This window comes from Thalassophryne amazonica, chromosome 1 (genome assembly GCF_902500255.1).
Source record: "Thalassophryne amazonica chromosome 1, fThaAma1.1, whole genome shotgun sequence".
In the NCBI taxonomy this organism is placed as follows: domain Eukaryota; kingdom Metazoa; phylum Chordata; class Actinopteri; order Batrachoidiformes; family Batrachoididae; genus Thalassophryne; species Thalassophryne amazonica.
Window position 1 is genome coordinate 26,635,307 of NC_047103.1, and position 17,890 is coordinate 26,653,196.

At 45.7% G+C, this 17,890-nt stretch overlaps 1 protein-coding gene across 1 annotated transcript in view; it reads right to left on the reverse strand.

Annotated features, from left to right (window-relative positions):
- Nucleotides 1-12,805: 12,805 nt before the first annotated feature.
- Nucleotides 12,806-17,890, reverse strand: part of LOC117509398 (enhancer of polycomb homolog 1-like) — a 105,183-nt gene continuing 100,098 nt past the window's right edge. The window contains 3 exon segments of the mRNA XM_034169420.1: nucleotides 12,806-13,222; nucleotides 13,740-14,151; nucleotides 15,056-15,197. Of these exon segments, the coding sequence (XP_034025311.1) occupies nucleotides 13,150-13,222; nucleotides 13,740-14,151; nucleotides 15,056-15,197 (627 nt within the window). The 3' untranslated portion in view covers nucleotides 12,806-13,149.

Below are 17,890 nucleotides of genomic sequence, written 5' to 3' on the forward strand. Positions count from 1 at the left end.
TGCTCACTGGTCCCTATCCTCCTCTGATATTAAACAGATTAGTAGGCTTGTAAATACCCATGTAGACACACAATTACACTTGTCTGGTTTGTAAAAACATGTTTGTATGTATAAGCCGAGAAATAAAGGGAGCTTCTCCTTCCTGTTGCAAATACTGTAAAGGTGCAAATATTTGCGTGGGATTTATTATGCAAATTTCGCGAGTTAAACAAGGTCGCCAAACTAAATACCGCTATTTTAATACATAACGTACATATACGTACATATTCATAATGTAAACGTGAATATTAATACCGCTAAATACGAGGTTAGAAAACTATCCGACTTTTTTATTTTTTGCAAAAACTATATGGATTTGAATCATGTGCACTTGCATCAGCCAAGCTTGAACCTTTGTGCGCATGCGTGAGTTTTTTCACTCCTGTCGGTTGCTCGCAAAAGGTCATTCACAGCTTTACTAAGTGCTGTCTATGTGGAGTGATCTGTTGGGAAGGTGTCGTAGCACGGACCCACAACAGGGGGCGCAAATGAACGGACAATGAATAAGCCAAAAAGTAACAATTTAATGTTGTGATAATACACAACTAAATTCACAGAAATTTGCAAAGTCAATTGACACCAGGTGACGTGTGGGCAGGCTCGAAGATATACTCAACAAAAATATAAACGCAACACTTTTGGTTTTGCTCCCATTTTGTATGCGATGAACTCAAAGATCTAAAACTTTTTCCACATATACAATATCACCATTTCTCTCAAATATTGTTCACAAACCAGTCTAAATCTGTGATAGTGAGCACTTCTCCTTTGCTGAGATAATCCATCCCACCTCACAGGTGTGACATATCAAGATGCTGATTAGACACCATGATTAGTGCACAAGTGTGCCTTAGACTGTCCACAATAAAAGGCTACTCTGAAAGATGCAGTTTTATCACACAGCACAATGCCACAGATGTCGCAAGATTTGAGGGAGCGTGCAATTGGCATGCTGACAGCAGGAATGTCAACCAGAGCTGTTGCTCGTGTATTGAATGTTCATTTCTCTACCATAAGCCGTCTCCAAAGGCGTTTCAGAGAATTTGGCACTACATCCAACCAGCCTCACAACCGCAGACCACGTGTAACCACACCAGCCCAGGACCTCCACATCCAGCATGTTCACCTCCAAGATCGTCTGAGACCAGCCACTCGGACAGCTGCTGGAACAATCGGTTTGCATAACCAAAGAATTTCTGCACAAACTGTCAGAAACCGTCTCAGGAAAGCTCATCTGCATGCTCGCCGTCCTCATCGGGGTCTCGACCTGACTCCAGTTCGTCGTCGTAACCGATTTGAGTGGGCAAATGCTCACATTCGCTGCCATTTGGCACGTTGGTGAGGTGTTCTCTTCACGGATGATGCGAAGGAGATGTGTTGCACTGCATGAGGCAAATGCAGAGTGGCCTTTTATTGTGGGCAGTCTAAGGCACACTAATGTGCACTAATCATGGTGTCTAATCAGGATCTTGGTATGGCACACCTGTGAGGTGGGATGGATTATCTCAGCAAAGGAGAAGTGCTCACTATCACAGATTTCGACTGGTTTGTGAACAATATTTGAGGGAAATGGTGATATTGTGTATGTGGAAAAAGTTTTAGATCTTTGAGTTCATCTCATACAAAATGGGAGCAAAACCAAAAGTGTTGCGTTTATATTTTTGTTGAGTATAGAAGACCCCCGACGAGAGAGAAGCCGCGTCCCACACGGCTTCCACCACCAACGGTCTGAAGAACACCGGAGCCGCCAAGTCCCGAGTCCCCAGGTGGCCTCTGTCTTCGGCTGTCGACCCTGGTACTGCTGGCAGAAAGCAGAGATAAGATGAATGAGTGTGAGTCCGCACACTCAGTAATCCACAGTCTGTACACAGTTAGGAGGGAGCACCTCCACCTCCAATCACACACTCGTGCAACTCCTGGTTAACCACTTATCTGGTTTGGGGTGTGAGGCGAAGCCGTCGCTGTCACACCAAACGCCAATCCCACAGACAAGGCAACACTCCAGGAAAACGGCTGCAACAGAAGTTCAGATTATTACACAAAGTGTCAGTCAGCAGAGAAATTACCTCTTCAGTAGTTGCGATTTCTCGGCGAGGAGGTGGAGTTGCAGTCCGGCTTTTATGGTGGTGATGATGATGATGAACGAGTGACAGCTGGTGCAGAGGATGAATGACAGCTGTCACTTCTTCTAGGTCCAAGCAGGGCGCCCTCTGGTGGTGGTGGGCCAGCAGTACCTCCTCTTCAGCGGCCCACATAACAGGACCCCCCCCTCAACGGGCGCCTCCTGGCGTCCGACCAGGCTTGTCCGGATGTCTCGTGTAGAAATCGGCCAGGAGGGCCGGGTTCAGGATGAAGCTCCTCTTCACCCAGGAGTGTTCTTCAGGTCCATACCCCTCCCAGTCCACCAGATATTGGAACCCCCGGCCCTTACGATGGACGTCCAGGAGCCTGCGGACTGTCCAGGCAGGCTCCCCGTCAATGAGCCGGGCAGGAGGCGGCGTAGGTCCCGGAGCACAGAGGGGCGAGGTGTGGTGTGGCTTCAGACGGGAAACATGAAAAACAGGGTGAATCCGCAGTGAAGCCGGGAGTTGGAGCTTCACTGCGGCCGGGTTGATGATCTTGAGGACACAAAATGGACCAATGAACCTGTCTTTCAGTTTCGGGGAGTCAACACAAAGAGGGATGTCCTTGGTCGAGAGCCACACCTCCTGCCCGGGCTGGTATGTGGGGGCCGGGGAACGCCGGCGGTCCGCATGGGCCTTGGCCCTCGTCCGGGCCTTTAACAGGGAAGAGCGGGCGGTCCGCCACACCCGGCGGCACCTCCTGAGGTGGGCCTGGACCGAGGGCACACCGACCTCTCCCTCCACCAGCGGGAACAATGGGGGCTGGTACCCCAAACATGCCTCAAAAGGGGAGAGGCCGGTAGCAGACGAGACTTGGCTGTTATGGGCATACTCGATCCAGGCCAGATGGTGACTCCAGGCCGCCGGGTGCGCGGAGGTGACGCAGCGAAGGGCCTGCTCCAGCTCCTGGTTACCCCGCTCTGCCTGGCCGTTTGTCTGGGGGTGGTACCCGGACGAGAGACTCACGGTGGCCCCCAGCTCCTTACAGAAACTCTTCCACACCTGCGAAGAGAACTGGGGACCACGATCTGAAACAATGTCCGATGGTATCCCATGCAGCCGCATGACGTGGTGGACCAGGAGGTCTGCCGTCTCCTGGGCCGTCGGGAGCTTCGGGAGGGCCACGAAGTGGGCCGCCTTGGAGAACCGGTCCACTATTGTGAGAATAACTGTGTTGCCCTGGGACGGCGGGAGGCCCGTGATGAAGTCCAGGCCGATGTGAGACCAGGGGCGATGAGGCACCGGCAGGGGTTGGAGGAGTCCCGAGGTCCTCCGATGGTCTGCCTTGCCCCTGGCGCAGATGGTACAGGCCTGGACGTAGTCCCGGACGTCGGTTTCCAGGGACGCCCACCAGAAGCGCTGCTGGACTACTGCCACGGTCCTACACACTCCGGGATGACAGGACAGCTTGGACCCGTGACAGAAGTCCAATACAGCAGCTCTTGCCTCTGGTGGGACGTACCGTCTGTTCTTGGGGCCGGTCCCCGGGTCCGGGCTCCTTGCCAGGGCCTCCCGGACGGTCTTCTCCACGTCCCAGGTGAGGGAGGCCACAACAGTGGACTCGGGGATGATGGTCTCGGTGGGGTTCGACAGCCCCGCTTTGGCTTCTTCTTCGTGCACCCGGGACAATGCATCTGATTTTTGGTTTTTGGTCCCGGGGCGGTACGTGATCCGGAAGTCAAAGCGCCCGAAGAACAGAGACCAGCGGGCTTGCCTGGGGTTCAGCCGCTTGGCGGTCCGGATGTACTCCAGGTTCCGATGGTCCGTGAAAACCGTGAAAGGCAACGATGCCCCCTCCAGCAGGTGTCTCCACTCTTCAAGAGCCTCCTTCACCACGAGGAGCTCCCGATTGCTGACGTCATAGTTCCGTTCAGCTGGGGTCAACCTGCGGGAAAAATAGGCACAAGGATGGAGAACCTTATCAGCCTCCACGCTCTGGGACAGCACGGCTCCTATCCCTGAGTCAGAGGTGTCCACTTCCACTATGTACTGGCGATCAGGATCAGGCTGCACCAGAACTGGTGCAGTCGAGAATCGGCGTTTCAACTCCTGGAACGCGGCTTCGCACCGATCCGACCAGGTGAAGGGGACCTTGGTGGAGGTCAGGGCAGTCAGGGGGCTAACTACCTGACTGTAACCTTTAATGAACCTCCTGTAGAAATCTGCAAAGCCGAGGAACTGCTGCAATTTCCTGCGGCTTGTTGGTTGGGGCCAATCTCTCACCGCCGCAACCTTGGCCGGATCAGGGGCGACGGAGTTGGAGGAGATGATGAACCCCAGGAAGGACAAAGAAGTGCGGTGGAACTCGCACTTCTCACCCTTCACAAACAGCCGGTTCTCCAACAACCGCTGTAGGATCTGACGTACATGCTGGACATGGGTCTCAGGGTCCGGGGAAAAGATGAGTATATCGTCCAGATATACGAAGACGAACCGATGCAGGAAGTCCCGCAAGACATCATTTACCAAAGCTTGGAACGTTGCGGGGGCGTTAGTGAGGCCGAATGGCATGACCAGGTACTCAAAGTGACCTAACGGGGTGTTGAATGCCGTCTTCCATTCGTCTCCCTTCCGGATCCGAACCAGATGGGACGCGTTTCTAAGATCCAATTTAGTGAAAATTTGGGCTCCGTGAATTCTGCTCCCAAAGCGCCATAGCCCAGGCGCGTGCCTCTCCTCGAAGCAGATTAATAACATAAGCCACCCGGCTGGCGTCTGACGCGTACATGACAGGGCGATGTGAAAAGACGAGCGAACACTGCATGAGGAAGTCTGCGCACGTCTCAACACAGCCCCCGTACGGTTCCGGAGGGCTTATGTATGCTTCAGGGGACGGGGGGGGGGGGGGGGGGGGGGGGGTCGTTGAACGACCAGTGGAACGTCTGTTACAGGCCCAGGACCAGCCAGAGGAGTGGCTGCAGCAGCGCCCTGATCGCGCGCTTCCACCCTGGCGAGGAGAGCCTCCACCCTCCGGTTAAGGAGAACATTCTGCTCGGTCACTAAATCTAACCGAGCCGTGAAGGCGGTTAAGATCTGCTGCAGCTCACTCAACACGCCTCCCGCTGACGCCTGCGCTCCTGGCTCTTCCATTGGCCATTCAAGCTCGGGTTGACGCCCCTCAGAATCCATGACGATGGCCGAGAAATCCTGTTGGGAAGGTGTCGTAGCACGGACCCACAACAGGGGGCGCAAATGAACGGACAATGAATAAGCCAAAAAGTAACAATTTAATGTCCCACACGGCTTCCACCACCAACGGTCTGAAGAACATCGGAGCCGCCAAATTCCGAGTCCCCAGGTGGCCTGTCTTCGGCTGTCGACCCTGGTACTGCTGGCAGAAAGCAGAGATAAGATGAATGAGTGTGAGTCCGCACACTCAGTAATCCACAGTCTGTACACAGTTAGGAGGCAGCACCTCCACCTCCAATCACACACTCGTGCAGCTCCTGGTTAACCACTTATCTGGTTTGGGGTGTGAGGCGAAGCCGTCGCTGTCACACCAAACGCCAATCCCACAGACAAGGCAACACTCCAGGAAAACGGCTGCAACAGAAGTTCAGATTATTACACAAAGTGTCAGTCAGCAGAGAAATTACCTCTTCAGTAGTTGCGATTTCTCGGCGAGGAGGTGGAGTTGCAGTCCGGCTTTTATGGTGGTGATGATGATGATGAACGAGTGACAGCTGGTGCAGAGGATGAATGACAGCTGTCACTTCTTCTGGGTCTGGTGCCCTCTCGTGCTTGGAGCCCGCACTCCAAGCAGGGCGCCCTCTGGTGGTGGTGGGCCAGCAGTACCTCCTCTTCAGCAGCCCACATAACATGATCTTTTCTAAAAGCCGACTGCAATGGCTCAAAAAGATTATTCTCAGTGAGGTAGTCTATGAGCTGTCAGTTGTGTTATTATAAAGACACAGATGCATTTTTCTTAAGTCAGAATCCTGAGGCCTCAGTTTCCATGGAATGCAACATAAATTTGCAAGATCTCATGGAGAAACAGTATTAACTACCACAGACCCGACTTCCAAACACACTACCAGCAATAAAATTCAGAATTAAAGTTGCTCTATAACTTGATTTCAACACAAAATGGTCAATTTTAGGAAAATCAAAGGAGACGACTACTTATATCGTTAATGACCATGTAACTAACTGTTCATGTTATGACACAAATCTTTATCACATATTCCAACACAAATCTTCCCTTTACTCGTAAACCAGCCCTCATGAGATCCAAGAAAAAATAGGGCTGATAAATCATACACTTTTCCTATCAATTTTACTGCCCCAGAAACTGCGGCAATAAAATCAGGGCCATACAAAAACACAGACACAAAAAAGCACAAAGTTTAAGCCTTCGTAGCAGGGAGAATTCTCAGGGGATTCTCAGAATTCTCAGCAGGGAGAACTCAGCCACATGGGGTGTGCAGCCAGTACATTCTGAGTGCTGGTCCCAAGCTGGGATAAATGAGGAGGGTTGCGTCAGGAAGGGCATCCGGTGTCAAACAAGCCAACCCAACTATGCAGACTCAGAATCGAATTCCCATACCGGATCGGTCGCGGGCCGGGTTAACAACGTCCGCCACCGGTGCTATTGCCCAAACAGGGTGCCGGTGGAAATTGGGCTACTGCTGGGCGAAGACGACAAAGGAGGAAAACGTTGCCACGAACAGCGGGAGAAGAAGAAAACTAGAAGGGTGGAAATGAGAGTGGGGACATTGAATGTTGGTAGTATGACTGGTAAAGGGAGAGAGCTGGCTGATATGATGGAGAGGAGAAAGGTAGACATATTGTGTGTGCAAGAGACCAAGTGGAAGGGAAGTAAGAGCAGGAGCATCGGCGGTGGGTACAAGTTGTTGTACCATGGTGAGGACAGGAAGAGAAATGGTGTTGGGGTCATTTTAAAGGAAGAGTATGTTAAAAGTGTGTTGGAGGTTAAGCAAGTGTCTGACAGGGTGATGAGTGTGAAGTTGGAAATTGAAGGGTTGATGATGAATATCATCAGTGCATATGCCCCACAGGTAGGGTGTGAGATGAAGGAGAAAGAAGATTTCTGGAGTGTGTTAGATGAGGTGGTGGAGAGTGTGCCCAAGCATGAAAGAGTGGTGACTTCAATGGGCATGTTAGTGAAGGGAACAGAGGATCAAGGATAGGAATGGGGAAGGACAGATGGTAGTTGATTTTGCAAAAAGGATGGAAATGGCTGTGGTGAATACCTACTTTAAGAAAGGGGAGGAGCACAGGGTAACATATAAGAGTGGAGGAAGGTGCACACAGGTGGACTACATTCTTTATAGGAGATGCAAGCTAAAATAAATCACAGACTGTAAGGTGGTAGCAGGAGAGAGTGTCACTAGACAGCACAGGATGGTTGTTTGTAGGATGACTTTAGAGGTAAAGAAGAAGAAGAGAGTGAGAGCTCAACAAAGGATCAGATGGTGGAAGCTGAAGGAGGAAGACTGTTGTGTGAAATTTAGCGAGCAGGTGAGAGAAGCACTAGTTGGAGGGGAAGCAATTTTGGACAACTGGAAACGTACTGCAGATGTGGTGAGGGAGACATCTAGGGCAGTACTGGGTATGACATCTGGACAGTGGAAGGAAGACAAGGAGACTTGGTGGTGGAATGAAGAGATCCAGGAAAGCATAAGGAGAAAGAGGTTGGCGAAAACGTTTTGGGATAGTCGGAGAGATGAAGAAAGCAGACAGGAGTACAAGGAGATGCGGCGTAAGGCGAGAAGTGGCAAAAGCAAAGGAAAAGGCATATTGCGAGCTGTACAAGAAGTTGAATAGTAAGGAAGGAGAAAAGGACTTGTACTGATTGGCCAGACAAAGGGACAGAGCTGGAAAGGATGTGCATCAGGTTAGGGTGGTAAAAGATGCACATGGTAATGTGCTGACAAGTGAGGAGTGTGTGCTGAGAAGGTGGAGAGAATATTTTGAAGAGTTGACGAATAACGAAAATGAGCGAGAGAAAAGGCTGGATGATGTGGTGAGAGTAAATCAGGAAGTAAAAGAGATTAGCAAGGAAGAAGTGAGGGCTGCTATGAAGAGGATGAAAAGTGGAAAGGCAGTTGGTCCAGATGACATTCCAATGGATGCATGGAAATGTCTAGGAGAGATGGCAGTAGAGATTCTAACCAGATTGTTTAATAAAATCTTGGAAAGTGAGAGGATGCCTGAGGAGTGGAGACGAAGTGTGCTGGTTCCTATTTTCAAGAACAAGGGTGATGTGCAGAATGAATGCGCAGTCGGAATGACAGACTCATTCAAGGTGGAGGTGGGATTACACCAAGGATCAGCTCTGAGTCCTTTCTTGTTTGCAGTGGTGATGGACAGGTTGACGGATGAGATCAGACAGGAGTCCCCATGGACTATGATGTTTGCAGATGACATTGTGATCTGTAGTGAGAGTAGAGAGCAAGTTGAGTCTAGTCTGGAGAAGTGGAGATATGTTTTGGAGAGAAGGGGAATGAAAGTCAGTAGAAGCAAGACTGAGTACATGTGTGTGAATGAGAGGGAGCCCAGTGGAATAGTGCAGTTACAAGGAGTAGAAGTGGTGAAAGTAGATGAGTTTAAATATTTGGGAAAAGAGGTGAAGAAGAGAGTGCAGGCAGGGTGGAGTGGGTGGAGAAAGGTGGCAGGAGTGATTTGTGACCGAAGAATATCAGCAAGCGTGAAGGGGAAAGTTTACAAAACAGTAGTGAGACCAGCTATGTTTTATGGTTTAGAGACGGTGGCACTAACAAAAAGACAGGAGGCAGAGCTGGAGGTGGTAGAGCTGAAGATGTTGAGATTCTCTTTGGGAGTGACAAGAATGGACAAGATTAGGAATGAACATATCAGAGAGACAGCTCAGGTGGGACGGTTTGGAGACAAAGTCAGAGAGGCGAGATTGAGATGGTTTGGACGTGTGCAGAGGAGGAACACAGGGTATATAGGGAGAAGGATGGATCCACCAGGCAGGAGAAGAGGGAGACCAAAGAGGAGGTTCATGGATGTGCTGAGAGAGGACATGCAGGTGGTTGGTGGGACAGAGGAAGATACAGAGGACAGGGTGAGATGGAAACGATGGATCTGCTGTGGCGACCCCTAACGGGAACAGCCGAAAGACAAAGAAGAGCAGGGGAATTCTACAACTAGCGGAGGTGATGGTCTAGTGGTTAAGCGTTGGGCTTTGGACCAGAGGATCCTGTGTTCAAATCTCAGCCTGACCTGAAAAATCACTAAGGGCCCTCGGGCAAGGTCCTTCATCCCGTGGTTGCTCCTGGTGTGTAGTGGGTGTCTTGCATGGCAGCAGCCTCACATCGAGCTGAATGTGAGGCATTTATGTGTAAAGCGCTTTGAGCGTCTGATGCAGATGGAAAAGCGCTATACAAATGCAGTCCATTTACCATTTAAACTCGAGTCTCATACTGAAGTTGTGGGACATCACTGAAGAGGACATCATGACTTTATAGAGACATACCATAATTTACATTTTTACCTGAGTTACCTGTTATTGTTCTTTATTTGTAATATGTGATAAATATCTTACTACATGTCTGTTTATCATGCCCCTCGTATCTTTATGAGCCATCACCCTTCAGACTCAGGCTGATTCTACAGTAGTGTTCAGAATAATAGTAGTGCTATGTGACTAAAAAGATTCATCCAGGTTTTGAGTATATTTCTTATTGGAACATGGGAAACAAGGTACCAGTAGATTCTCACAAATCCAACAAGACCAAGCATTCATGATATGCACACTCTTAAGGCTATGAAATTGGGCTATTAGTAAAAAAAGTAGAAAAGGGGGTGTTCACAATAATAGTAGCATCCGCGGTTGATGCTACAAATTCAAAATTATGTTCAAACTGCTTTTTTTTTTTAGCAATCCTGTGAATCACTAAACTAGTATTTAGTTGTATAACCAGTTTTTCATGATTTCTTCACATGTGCGAGGCATTTTGTTGGTTTGGAACCAAGATTTTGCTCATTTACTAGTGTGCTTGGGGTCATCTTGTGAAACACCCATTTCAAGGGCATGTCCTCTTCAGCATAAGGCAACATGACCTTTTCAAGTATTTTGACATATCCATACTGATCCATGATACCTGGTATGCGATATATAGGCCCAACACCATAGTAGGAGAAACAGGCCCATATCATGATGCTTGCACCACCATGCTTCACTGTGGCTTGAATTCAGAGTTTGGGGGTCGTCTCACAAACTGTCTGCCGCCCTTGGACCCAAAAAGAACAATTTTACTCTCATCAGTCCACAAAATATTCCTCCATTTCTCTTTAGGCCAGTTGATGTGTTCTTTGGCAAATTGTAACCTCTTCTGCACGTCTTTTAACAGAGGGACTTTGCAAGGGATTCTTGCAAATAAATTAGCTTCACACAGGCGTCTTCTGTCACAGCATTTACAGGCAACTCCCAACTGTCTTTAATCTTCCTGGAGCTGATCAATGGGTGAGCCTTTGCCATTCTGGTTTTTTTTTCTATCCATTTTTATGTTTTTTTCTTGTCCATTTTAAAGCATTGGAGATCATTGTAGATGAACAGCCTATAATTTTTTGCACCTGCGTATACGTTTTCCCCTCTCCAATCAACTTTATCAAATTACGCTGTTCTTCTGAACAATGTCTTGAACGTCCCATTTTCCTCAGGCTTTCAAAGAGAAAAGCATGTTCAACAGGTGCTGGCTTCATCATTAAATAGGGGACACCTGATTCACACCTGTTTGTTCCCCAAAACTGATGAACTCCCTGACTGAACGCCACACTACTATTATTGTGAACACCCCCTTTTCTACTTTTTTTTTTTACTAATAGACCAATTTCATAGCCTTAAGAGTGCGCATATCATGAATGCTTGGTCTTGTTGGATTTGTGAGAATCTACTGGTACCTTGTTTCCCATGTAACAATAAGAAATATACTCAAAACCTGGATTAATCTTTTTAGTCACATAGCACTACTATTATTCTGAACACTACTGTACATCAGGCCATGATCCAGACAGAAATGTGTTAAGGTATACGTTTAATTAAAATTTTCACATTATGAGAAAAAAGTTTCCCCCAATGGATGTAGCAGCACATAATCAGATGACATGCACATCACAATCTGTATTGGCGTGCAGGATCAAAAAATAGCACAAAAACAGAGATCCACACAGCCAGTTAGCTCCCAAACAAACCTTTAATGAAGCACCAACGTGAGGTTTCGGGTCTCGCCCTTCATCATCATTGGTGCTTCTTTCAAGGTTTGTTTGGGAGCTAACTGGCTGTGCGGCTCTTTTGTTTTTTAGCACTTCACTCCTGGACATTCAAGTTTTTAACTCACCCCAAGCCAATTTATATCGTACAGAATTATAATGGAAAACCCAATCCTCAATTGTACAAAATGTGATGTAAATCACAGTGTAGGGTGCTTAGGAACTGATACACAAAAGACACAGGAAACAAGACAAAAGTGAAGTCACATTTAATGCCCTGGGCTTTATTGTCTTATTTTAGTGAGTTCTGTCATTTGTTTTTTGTTTTTTTCAGCCTCCAGGTGGGACAAGTAAACCTCAAGGATATATCCTGCCATTGGACTGGGCATTTAGATTCTGACAAAGACGAGAAGCACTACTCCGTAATGCTGCCTTTGTGCCTAACTCTTCACAGAAGAGAGTACATATAATTCCCCAAAGGAAGGCACCCAATACTTGTGGTTTTTGGCCTTGCAGCCATCTGGAGATTCTTTTTTCAAAGAAGAAGAAGAAGAAAAAAAAAAAAAAAAAACCCAAAAAAAAACAAAGGGAACTGAGCAAAGAAAACTTCTTATTCTTATTAAGAACTGGAATGATGAAACGTGTACAGCTGTTACTGCCCATTTCCCTCCCTCCCTTATCACCTATGCATGAACAAGTAAATTAACAAAACAATGAAGTCTTTCAAGAGACAACAAGCTTACAATCAAGTTCACCACAAGAAAATATAAAAATAATCTGTTTTACAAAAAATGTTAGATTAAAATAAAAAAGGGACTCAGTTTGCATGAAAATGGACAATCCCTTAAAAAAAAAAAAATACAAAAGCAGCATTGATATTAAATGGAAAAACAAAACAAAAACAAACATCAAAATATAGTGCTTTAATCAGAAGCAGCAGAGGCTTCTGGGAAGAGACTTCATCCCTGTTTTGTTACTCGCGTTTGGGACGACACTGATGGAAGATCCACCAGACAGACTGCCACCTCTTCATCGTCCTCTTCCTCCTGGCATCTTCGCTCCGTGCGTTTGTCACATGATCCACAGAGAACGGCACAAGGAGCCAAAACAAAAGTGTGCACGGGGGGAGAAAGAGGGAAAAAAAAACAAAAAAACACAGTATACAAAAATACCCAAGAGTTCGTAGCTACCTAACATTTACTACAGCACAGAAACCAACGAGGGTACAGTGTGTAAAAAAAAAAAAAAAAAAAAAAAAATTAAACCCAAAGACGAACCGTAAACACAGCACAATAAATAGTTAAAAAATAAAATAAAAAGGGTGGTGGTGGTGAGTGTGTGTTTGGGGGGGAAGAGACAAAACAGCAGGCTCCGCACCATGCACATGATAAAACTTCTCTATACAACTTCCACATCTCTCACACCATAAGTTACTTGGCTTATTCTTTTTTTTAATCCTTTAACTCCCAAGTGCAAAACATCACAAATGGACAGTTCTGTGTTCAAGTAATATATACAAGGGGATATTACAAATATGTAGTCACTGTACATATACTAATTTTGCCATAGTCATTTACAGGTGTCAAATCTTTTTACTTTTTTTTTTGTTTGTTTTTAGTTTTTAACGTTAACAAAAACTTTAAAAAGTATGAGAGATGAGAATTGCGCCCACAGTTTCTGTGGGCGCGCTGCTCGCTTTGTCGCTGTGTCAAGAGTCCTGCTGTCCCTTTTGCATTCCCGATGCTACGATGCACAGCACCTGAAGCCTGGACCCCTCGATGCGCCGCTACTACGTCACCTCCATGGCCACTGTGTTGTCTGCTATACTGTTCAGTGCTGGCTTGTCTTCTTCGCGATTATCCCTGTGGGAGACCAGAGTGTTACAGCCAATGCTAACCCCAACCACCACACAAGCATCAACAACAAAAACCACTCCAACAACATATATAGGGTGTCCCAAAAAAATATACATTTAAAACACTTGGTTTGACCCTTAAATGCTACAAACGTAACCACTTATGTTTCTTTTTTACTTGCAGAGACCCTGAAGTTTATGTTGATGCCAAGCAAGACTCAGGAAAATGCCAAGATTAACCATACTACAGTGAAAAAAAATTGAGTTTTGGCACCAGACCAAGAGTGTCAAACAGGTGCAGCGACTTTATGCTAGACTGACAAAATGCAGGGCCAATATTGACAGTGGTATAAAAACTTCAACCTTTCAGCTTTCTATCCAGCCATAAATTTATTTCCTAGACATATGCTTTGACCATTTTAAGCATGAGGTGAGTTACCGTCAGATTTACACTGTACTATGACTTTTTGATAACTGTTGCACGTAGATAACCAGTGACTTTCATTGGTCGAGCACAGTCTCACCTTGAGCCCATGTCCATGGACGATGCTCCAGACACTTTCGGCATCTGGAGATTGGTGGCGGCGGACAATTTTAAGGCAGTGGGTGGTACGGTGCCGAGAGTTCGGGGGATGTGGCGTCCAGCTAGGCTAGCGGCTGACGGCACGCTCAGACAAATGTTGTTACCGATGAGGACCTGAGTGGTGGCGGGGGTGGCATTGGCAGCGCTGCACCCCAGAATCCCCAGCGCTGCTGCCGCATGAGCGCTGGGGGTGGAGGTAAGGGAGGTGGGGATGGCATTAGTGGGGGCAGGGGAAGGAGTGACTGAGTTGGAGGAAGGCTGGAGGAACGTCGGGGTGGTGGTACTGTGTGCAGACTGGTGCGTCTGGTGAAGGACTGGAGAGGTGCTGGAGAGATGCAAGCCTTTAAAGACACCTGTGAATGAGAGAAGACATTAAATACAACAGGAAACTCAATGCGCTACACATTTCAAGAATTTGGAATTCGACAGTCATGTCCCAATTACAGCGGCCCGGCAGTTACACAAGGATTGTATGAAATAAATCTAAAGTGGAAAATAAGCAAAACAAAAATAAAATAAATTGCTTGGGATCTCCCCCCCCCCATTGGTGGGAGGGGGCATAGAGCAATTCAATGTCGATTTTTTTTCTGTATGTATGCAGCCTCCCAAAGAATATTTTTAGCACAAAGTGCCACAATTCTTTGAGTATACTTGTGTAAATTCACCTGCTTTTAATATCATTTAGATCTGCCATCTTGTTTTGGAGCTGTGTAATGTATGTAATGGAAATTATCCCCAAATGTTTTCATTTTACCTCTGACTATTAAGTGACTACCCCCACTCAACAGGTCAGGATCACCACTCTATTACAAAAACTGATAGGTGAACTGAAAATTTCTGCATCACGCACATTTTATACATTGTGTTGCTGAAACAGCATAAATTAAACTCAGTTCTTTCCCTCATGAAGCTTTGATAATGGAAATGCAGTAGTATCCATAAGTATTTGGACAGTGGGACCATTTTTTTCCACTCTACCACTATGGAAGTAAAATGAAAGTCAAAATGTGCTTCTTGTGTTGAATGTTAGCTTCAATTCAAGGGGTTTAACAAAAACACTGCACTAAACTAAGATTTACAGCCGTTTACAGCACTATGTACAGTTTCTCCATTCACAGCCATAGAATTCTGCAACTTATTCAGAGTAGTTTGGATTAGGGCCCATATTACAAAAACCACAGATCCCATCTCTCAATCGTGATATGGTAGACAGGTAGCTCAACTTGATGCTGGTACATAAGCACATTACAAACCCACCTGCACCTGCCAGGACCCCGTTGACTCCACTGGGAAGCACCAGCTCCTCTTTGGACTTAAAGGCCAGCAGTTGGTCTGTGGTGACGAGGGCTGAAGCAGCAAACTGGGCGCTGGCCTGATCCAATGTTTTGGACACAACTGTCTACATGCAGACCAGAGACACAAATTATGAGCCTATGACAAAAGCTTTGCCACTCTGCTATCAAAGTGCAGAAACCACTGAGTTCAGCAGTTCTGATGCCAAACAGGAACCGAGCCAAAAGCATTAATGCGGCTCACGGGAAGGAGGATGTGTCCCATTTCCTAAGGATGGGTGAAGTGACCTTCAGGCAGTGAAAGCACTGTCATGTTGGGAAAACTGTTGAGTCATTTACAGTTTGATTTAGCTCTGGCAGGACGTAACAGGGGCGTGAATCTTCATCAACCTCACCTCAAGATTTGATAAGTTACCAGTCAATAATTTGAAATGGGGCTCAGTGATATGGCAAGCAAGAAAAAGAACAAAAATAAACAAAAGTAAATACAAGTACAGATCGATTTCTATATGATCATAATCACAAATTTATCATAATCATGATTTATGTAATTTGAGAATGCTGCCAGTTAGAGGAGTACAGTGACTGAAGCCTGAAGATACCAGAGGGCTCATTACTTGAACTTTAGGATAATTAAAATAATTTCTCACCCTGTGACTGCTGGGATAGGCTCCAGCCTGCCCGTGAGCCTTGATTGGAGTCACCAGGTATAAAAAGTGAATAAATATTTTATTAAATAAATTCAACTAAATTTATTTATATAGTGCCAAATCACAGTCATCCCAAGGAGCTTCACATGGGTAAGGTCTAACCTCACCAACCCCCTGAGTGAGCACATATGCACCAGTGGTAAGGAGAAACTCTCCCTGGTGTTTTTGGGAAAGAATAACAATATATACATTTAACTGTGCAAAAAGAAAATTCTGTTTCAATAATGAATACACATTAGCCAATCTTGTAAGCTAAAAATTAAATTCAAGCTCCGACTATGATCACAAATTATTTGATTGACAACAATTAACCAACTAACGGCAACTAACGGCATGCTTAGAATCAGAATCAGAACAGCCTTTATTCTCCAAGTATCTTCAAAGAAAACAAGGGATTTGACTCCGGTTTGAACTGTACTCTCTCTGTACAAGCATGTATAAATATACACAAAACACTAAATAATTCACGTGTATGGTAATAAAAGCAAACAACAAGAATACAGCGTCTGTCCAAGCTTTTATTTGATAGATTGTGTGTTACAAATCAGCTGAATGGAGACAAGACAAGTTTTGCTTCATCTGATTGATTCCCTGTAAAAGTACTGCAGTGGCACCTTTGTGAAAAGAGATTTTCAACAGCGAAATCCCAATCAATTTTTTTTTTTTTTACCCTGGTCCAAGTCATTGAATATCATCTGCAGATGGAGTCACCATCACATATTTAAATTTTTTCTAGATGATATTACACTTGCACAGAAAACAACTGCAAGCTAAAGTATATGCATGACAGTTTAACAGCTTGGCCATGCACTTAGAAACAAAACCCACCTTCAATCCAAGCTGATCCATAAAGGCCCAATTTTATGTATTCATTTTATTGAAAAACTTTAAGTAAACTGGTTTGTTTTTTTAATATGGCTAGTCAGTTCCACTTATTATGATTATTGTGCATAATTCTATGGTAACAAAATTACAAAGTCAGGAAAACCTGACCATTACAAAATGTACTCCAGTTGTAATGTAGTTACCACAGAAACGCCCTCGTCGTAAAACTAGGACATTCAAAATAATATTGATTGAACAATGTTTTAGATGTTATAAAACATTATTATTCTTCGCAACAAATGTCTACAGGAGACAGTAGTCTCGTTTGAACCCTCCATAATATCGCGGGATTTGACCACTTACAGGGACCTCCATTTAATATATACACAGTATATAAACACTTCACACGGATAAATGGTGTACGGTTTTGTTTTTGGCAGCAATTATCAAAACAGTTGCGAAAAGTTTTTAGTTTTTTTTGGGTTACCGGTGGAGAAGAAAAGACGAGGAGGTGGGAGACGTCGTGTCGGTAAGCTTTAGCCTACACAGCTAACCAGAGTAGCTCCGTTCTCTCGCCTGCAAAACCGCCTTGACACGTTTGTGTTCCCGATCATAAACAAACCGCAGCACGTGTCCACTTTCCCACCACATCGTCACTTTTTCTTTGTATTTTCACTTTGTTTGCATGTAATTTGCCCAAAACCCCAATGAAAAAGCCGCGGTTTGTACCGTGGAAGTACAGAAATTACATCATATGTTACCATAGGGGGTCGTTTTGACAGTTGGGGTTTTTCTGTAATTATTGTATGGCTTTTGCCTTACAATATAAAGCACCTTGGGGCGACTGTTGTGATTTGGCGCTATATAAATAAAATTGATTTGATTTGATTTACCCCTTTAGCGCCCGCCCCCAAAGGAGACTGCACTGCCCTATTAAAAGTGGACACTTTAACTAGGGGGCTTTTCTCCTAACCACCCTTTTACTTATGCACCTGAACTGTCTGTTACCAGGAGAAAAACAGACATGAGGAGAAAAACATTAATTTATGTGCTACCTGACTGGCTGGTAAGAGGGGTATTTAAGATGCGTCACCTACCTGAAACAGACTTGGTGTGTATTTGAAGTGAAGGAGGAGGGGAGGGGAATATGTTTTTAAGACTAAATCTGCTGAAACACTGACAGTGACTGATAAACGCTTGCTGTATTGCTGTGTCAGCAATGAGCTTATTAAACAGAGCGAGACTGACACGCACTGCTGATGATC